The sequence below is a fragment of the Oncorhynchus keta genome, chromosome 31 (genome assembly GCF_023373465.1).
Source record: "Oncorhynchus keta strain PuntledgeMale-10-30-2019 chromosome 31, Oket_V2, whole genome shotgun sequence".
In the NCBI taxonomy this organism is placed as follows: Eukaryota; Metazoa; Chordata; class Actinopteri; order Salmoniformes; family Salmonidae; genus Oncorhynchus; species Oncorhynchus keta.
The window spans coordinates 18718068-18725567 of NC_068451.1; the positions used below are offsets into that span (position 1 = coordinate 18718068).

Sequence of the window (7500 nt, forward strand, 5' to 3'; positions counted from 1 at the left end):
TCTCTCCCCTTCACAAACACACTGGCCTATTCGAGGGGCGTGACTCAGCATAATCTCTCCACCGACAGACAGACAGACAGACAGACAGACAGACAGACAGACAGACAGACAGACAGACAGACAGACAGACAGACAGACAGACGGTGCTGACACACACACATGTACAAACCACAGGAGGATGGTGTCACCTTAATTGGGGAGGATGGAGTGGAATAAGTGGAATGGTATAAAAAACATCAAACATATGGTTTCCATGTATTTGATGCCATAATATTTGCTCTGTTCAAGACATAATTCTAAACCGTCCTCCCCTCAGCAGCCTCCTGTGGTGCACATGCACACACACACACACACACACACACACACACACACACACACACACACACACACACACACACACACACACACACACACACACACACACACACACACACACACACACACACACACACACACACACACACACACGTCTCTGGCAATGCGTCAACTCTTGACACTGAGGAGCTGAGCAGGACATGATTCCAAAGAAACAGCGAGTTGAAGAAAAAAAGAGAGCAGGAATGAAAGAGGGATTCAAATGGAAATGTGAGTGTCAGCCTAACTCTGACAGGTGGAGCTGTTTGTTACGCTAACTGACCGTCTCGCTGCCAGGCCAAGCAGACCAGTGGACATTTTTCCAGATGTATTTCTCTATCTGTCTTTTCTTCCTCTAGCTGACAGCAGAGTACACAGACACACAACAGGACAAGACGTGATTGGGGTGGGAGAAAATATAAACGGCTCAATTTGACGGGTCAGTACTTCTTAGCCAATGCAATATAGTGAGAGTTGTCTCAGTGTGGTGACATTGTGGTTCAATACGTTGGGTGAGTGAGTCCATGTCCATCCTTGTCAATGAGGCTGTCGTGTCTCTACTATGGTTAAATGATATCTCATGCTATTTTCAAATCGATTAGCTAACGTTTAATTGATTACGTGATTGAATTAAACCATGCCACAATTAAACCATTAATAACCTGGAGCACCACAGAAGCATTAGTTTATATGGAGCGTCTATCTCCCGAATCCATTCCAATCTGAAGATCTTTAAGATCAATAGCAGTCAATCAGTCATGAATTATTATTTACCTAATATCAGTCTCATCTGAACCCGTCATAAAATTCTTGGTTAATACACAAATTGGCTCAATGACTTATTTAGTAACTAATTAAACAATTACAGAATATACAATACATAATAACATTATACAGTACACAACATCCCTAGTGGACCAAACAAAAACAGTTTGGTTATAACACCATAGATTCAGAGAGGAAAAGGGGGATGTGGAGGAAGACAAAGGAACATGGGTCTCTATCGGACATGGAAAGCTATTCTCGCATAAATATGAATGCATATGCACTTTAACAATCGCTTGTTCGGATAAAGGAATGTAATCAGTATTTAAGATTGAGCTGGTGATGTGAGGCTCTGGTTTGCCCAGTCGAGGTCGCCATTGGTCTACCATTTCCAACCAAAGTCTATTCATTTGGGCGTGGCTACTGACTTAGTTAAACTGTACATGGAGGCCAATTCTCTCATTTTAAAGGTTAACATCACATTACATCATTTCGCAAATAGTTTCATCTTTACTCATTCATTTTATACAAGAATTAGATGCGAGCCTCATAACTGAGGAACCTATATAAACAGAGTTAGGGTAATGTGGCTGTATTGTCTTTCATGAGGTCACGAACATGAAACAAAATGGACTCGGTCGTAGCTGGCTTCTCCACCGACCGTTTACACATTCTCTAAAATAGGAATATTGTTCAATTCTCAAATTCAGGGACATAGAATTTGGTGTAAAACTCCCCCCCCCCCTCTTCTCCTAACAGGAGAGGGGGGATTGCTCACATCTCTGCTAGCCAATTCACTGAAAGGGCTAGCATCATGACAAGGCCATTTAACCTGTACATACTACTGAAAGGGCTAGCATCATGACAAGGCCATTTAACCTGGACATACTACTGAAAGGGCTAGCATCATGACAAGGCCATTTAACATGTACATACTACTGAAAGGGTTAGCATAATGACAAGGCCATTTAACCTGTACATACTACTGAAAGGGCTAGCATAATGACAAGGCCATTTAACCTGTACATACTACTGAAAGGGCTAGCATCATGACAAGGCCATTTAACCTGTACATACTACTGAAAGGGTTAGCATAATGACAAGGCCATTTAACCTGTACATACTACTGAAAGGGCTAGCATCATGACAAGGCCATTTAACCTGTACATACTACTGAAAGGGCTAGCATCATGACAAGGCCATTTAACCTGTACATACTACTGAAAGGGCTAGCATCATGACAAGGCCATTTAACCTGGACATACTATTGTGTGTGTATTTACAAACACTCTTATTAAACGTGTTCAATTCCTCAATTGTATCCTACTCATATTCATAACGCCACAAAAGGCCAGTTAATGTTTGAACATCCAAACACTAATTATTGCCATCTGGATTATGAGAAACACATGCTGAATCAATAATAATAAATAATAATTATTCTACAGTCAAGGTAAGACTGTAAGCCTAGTATAAGCACATATCTGGCCTCCTCATGTGTATGGCTTACAGGGGCTGTGAGCTATGCTATTAACTACACAGGTGTGATCCTGTTAAAACAGGGGATTCATAAGGTCTTGGTATTGTGGAGAGAATAAGGAGAGGATAATCAGAACACAATATAGACCTGTCAGACTTTATCCCACCACCCTCTCCTCTCCTCTCGCCCCTACCCTTCTCCCCCTTCCTCTCCTCTGCGTCCTCTCCCCTCTCCTCTTCATATCCGGACCACCTAGGTACCCCAGGGGTGTTCGCTGAAGAAAACCTTTATCTCCACTGGATAACATTTACATTTTACCTCAGACAGTCAGACAGCTCCCCCAATCCCTTCCCTTCCCCAACCTCCCTTCCCCTTCCCTATCCTCCGCCCAAACCCCCTTCCATTGCTTGCTCTGCCCCTGCTATCCTTCTCTGCTCCACCTGCAGCATGCTAAAGGACACACAGAACCCCTCCAAGGACCTGCTGCCAGGTGCGCCTCCATCGATACCCAAGCTGGCGACAGGCCATCCCACTACTGGGTCTCTCCCCTCTTTTCACTATTTCCCCTCTACCCCTCTCTCTTTGTGTCTGTGTGTTCTAGGGGTGTACTGGATGGATGCAGGGGGCAGAGAGGGCTGGGGTTTTTGGGGGAATCTTACAGATGTGAGGAGAGCAGACAGCCCCAATTTTCTCTTTGGCAAAACAGACAATCAATAAAATGCTTTTATACAGTATCTCTCTCTCCCCTGCTATCTGTCCTCCTAGGATGCTTTGTGTAAGATTCCCTGCCTGGGGCATACTCCCTACACACACAGATTCACACAGACATACAAACACACAGACGCACACGCACCCACACACTTATCCTCGACAGCCCTCGGCAAAACAAACCGAACCTCTTTGTCTTCACACCTGAACTCTACCAACCTCCGTCTCGCTCTCTCTCTCTATCTTTCTCTCTCTTTCTTTATCCCTCTCTTTCTCTCTCCCATCATCTCAGTAATTGTCTGCATTAACTCGTTTCAGAGGATGAATGAATATGAATTCATCACATTAACACTCCACTTCAATTCTGCCGACGGGGGGAATTATGGAGGACAGATGAGCTGATTAAGGGATTCATGAGACCTCACACAGCCATAAAATATTGATGCAGTCAGGCTCTGAGTCCTGTTCAGAAATATATCTATCAATCTATCTACTATTCTTATTAATCCCTAATCACCGATTCCTTAAATAAGCAGCTAGCGGAAGAATTGAATAGCTATCTGACCGTGAGTTAAACAGGCCTACAGACCTCATGCTGATTAGATCAAGACCCAAAGGTTACTGATCAAGTACACAAGTACTCAAGTACACAGTAAACGCAGTCAATTGGTCAGTCAACAATGATTCAGATTGCATCATTCAGATAGGTACTGCATGTGTTAAGCAGTATTGGTGTCTCTGAGGGGTCTTTGGCCTGGTTAGATAACTACCTCTCTCAAAGCCAGAATATCTGCTGTCTCAGCCACTGCCTGTCACCAAGTGAGTACCCCAAGGGTTGATCCTAGGCCCCCATACTCTTCTCAATTTACATCAACAACATAGCTCAGGCAGTAGGAAGCTCTCTCATCCATTTATATGCAGATGATACAGTCTTATACTCAGATGGTCCCTCTCTGGATTTTGTGTTAAACGCTCTACAACAAAGCTTTCTTAGTGTCCAACAAGCTTTCTCTGCCCTTAACCTTGTTCTGAACACCTGCAAAACAAAGGTCATGTGGTTTGGTAAGAAGAACGCCCCTCTCCCCACCGGTGTGATTACTACCTCTGAGGGTTTAGAGCTCATAACAAGTACTTGGGAGTAATGCTTGACGCTACACTGTCCTTCTCTCAGCACATATCCAAGCTGCAGGCTAAGGTTAAATCTAGACTTGGTTTCCTCTATCGTAATCGCTCCTCTTTTACCCCAGCTGCCAAACTAACCCTGATTCGTATGACCATCCTACCCATGCCAGATTATGGAGACATCATTTATAGATCTTGCCCTTTATGCTGTTGTCTGTGCCCAATAATGTTTGTACCATGTTGTGTTGCTACCATGTTGTGTTGCTACCATGTTGTGTTGCTACCATGTTGTGTTGCTACCATGTTGTTGTCATGTGTTGCTACCATGTTGTTGTCATGTGTTGCTGCCATGACGTGTTGCTGTCTTTGGTCTCTCTTTATGTGGTGTTGTGGTGTCTCTCTTGTCTTAATGTGTGTTTTAGCCTATATTTTTTATTTTAATCACAGCCCCCGCAGGAGGTCTTTTGCCTTTTGGTAGGCCGTTGTCATGTCATTACTATCATTAACTGAAGACTGGTAGTTTTTTATCAAAGATTCTCTGTAATTAGTTAATACGCGATTAGACTGATTAATCATGTAACCATAATTACTAGGAAGTCGGGGCACCAAGGAAAAATATTCAGATTACAAAGTTATCATTTCCTAAAATAACTTTTCAGATATTTTATCTGATCAATTAGTCTTTGAATTAATGAATTATTTACTTTACCTCACGTTAGTCTCATTCCAAACGTCGTAAATTGTTGGTTATCTGCACGAAACCAGTCTCCACTATGAGTCATCCATACATCAATTGTCTTAGATAATTTATTTTTTACTAATTAAGTAATTCACAGAAATGCATAAACAAACAAACAAACAAGGTAAATGTGGTTACATGTAATGATAGGAGAATGTGCCCTAGTGGGCTAAACCGGCATGGCAGCTTGTTAGACAAAAGGGGAAGTGGGGGTCGACTAAGAAGTCACTACAAAGTGATAATTATAACAATTGAAATGCTAATCCTTTACCCATGAACGCTCACTCATTCGGGAACAATTGCAATCAATATATATATTTACGCTCAGTGTGTCATCTTGATCAATGGTGAAAAGTTAGTTTCTTTTGTAGAATTGTCTGTCTCTCTCCCTCTCTCATTCGGTTGTGGTTAGAGTGGATAGTCAGAGTGAAATTCGTTATAGAATGGATGTTTCGCCGGTTGTCGTTCTTCGCGTTCAATGATACCGAATTCCTAGCTGCAGACTAGTAATTAATATCAAAGACTTGTTCTTATTCTGTTGGTATCGATCGTCTAAGAGTTTAACCACATGGTATGGTTAAAAGATTCAGCAATGGTCTACAACCTTTGTCCTCCTAATAGAGAAAAACATGGTCTGCAACCTTTAGACATCTCGTAATTGAGGTAAGCTCGATCTGCTGATCGAAAACCCGAGTGGGGGTTTTATTCGGAAGGCAGAAAAGCGCTGTCCCAGGACGCCTGAGCCTAACTGGGCTCAGGGGCGGTCCTCTGATTTAGTTAACTCCAATCCCCTTTTTGAGTTTTCCTTCATTAAACAGTCCAAAATCATTAAACGTCTTCCATGAGCTTCCCCAAGTTGTGACAAACGGACCAGTTCGTAGCTGTATTCTTCCCCGATCTTTTATACTTTCTCCGGAACATGAAATTTGTTCGTACCTCAAGTTCTGTGAGGTGGAAGGATTTCCTTTGTTCTCCATGAAAATCTACTCTCTCTATACTGTGTGTCCATGAGGAGATCCTCAGGAATTTACGACGTCTCTCTGACCACAGCAACCTAGTTAAAGGAGGAAAGGGGGAGGCAGGGAGAGGGGGATGGGGCTTGCTATACCCAAAGAGGCCAACGTCATGACACCGTCATTGTAAATACACATTTGTTCTTAACTGACTTGCCTAGTTAAATAAAGGTTAAAACATAATTCTAATTAATTAACTAAAAAGTGCTCAAAGTGGGACAGTTTCCCATTGGTTCACAACTGAGAGGAGATGTTGTGTATCAGTGACAGCATAGACATATTGTGCACGTACGTACACATGCACACAAACACACAGCTGACTCACCAGGAATATCCTCTCCAGCTGATCCTGGATGTCCTTCATCCCAGGGAAAGCTGCCACTCCTTGGATCATCTCGATGAAGATACATCCTACACCCCTGGGGAGACACAGACAGCATCACCATGAGAGACAGAAAGACAGCATCCCCATTAGAGACAGACATACAGCATCACCATTAGAGACAGAAAGACTGCATCCCCATTAGAGACACACAGACAGCATCCCCATTAGAGACACACAGACAGCATCCCCATTAGAGACACATAGACAGCATCAACTGAGCTGGAGAGATCCAGAGCCATCAGCAGTAAACATTTGAACCCCTCTATGAAGAATACTAGCCTCCACAACTACAATTCATCATGATTGAATCTATAGTGTACTCAAATGGCTTTGTAGAAGTGCACAGTATATTTTGAAAGGCAAATGGTTTACTCTTGGGGAATATTGTAATTTACATCTAAATCTATGGTTGATGTCTTGATTTGCTAGAGGATTTAGCTCCAGTAAAGTATTTGTTCAGAAAACTAACTCTTCTCTCTCCACTGGCCATCCCATTATCCAACGATCTGAGGTGGTGATGGTTGGATAATGGGATGCCCAGTGGAGAGAGAAGGAGAGAGGGATGGAGAAAGAGAGAGGTGGCCAGTTCTCGAGAGTGGTGTGTGTGTGTGTTTAAACAGGTGTCAGAGCCCATTTGTCAGAAAGCTATTGTTTCCTGACAGATTCACTTTCTGGCCCAGTGCACACTGCTCCCTCTCTCCCTCTCTCTTTCCCTCCATCTCTACATGACCGGCTGAGCGGTCCTGATGTTGAGCGGTCCTGAGCAGCCACACACCCAATGCAGAAAAAAAAAGTAGGATAAATAGAAAGAAAGAAAGAACGAACGAAAGAAAGAAAGAGAAAGGGAGAAAGACAGAGAGAAAACCACCAGCACCACTTTCATTGACTTAAACTCTCATTTTAGAAAACATAATCTATACGTACAGACCAGGAA

At 42.9% G+C, this 7500-nt stretch overlaps 1 protein-coding gene across 3 annotated transcripts in view; it reads right to left on the reverse strand.

The window, feature by feature from the left end:
- The window catches only part of LOC118372994 (cyclin-dependent kinase 14), a 284041-nt gene that overhangs the window by 166437 nt on the left and 110104 nt on the right, over positions 1-7500 (reverse strand). For 2 of the 3 annotated variants that reach the window (XR_008088001.1, XR_008088002.1), the window contains one exon: positions 6507-6600. Coding sequence is in view for 1 of the 3 variants with exons in the window: in XM_052489873.1 (XP_052345833.1) it covers positions 6499-6600 (102 nt within the window). In the remaining 2 variants the exon portion in view is untranslated. Of the gene's footprint in view, positions 1-6498; positions 6601-7500 lie in introns of all 3 variants that reach the window. The other variant, XM_052489873.1, reaches the window with a different exon arrangement.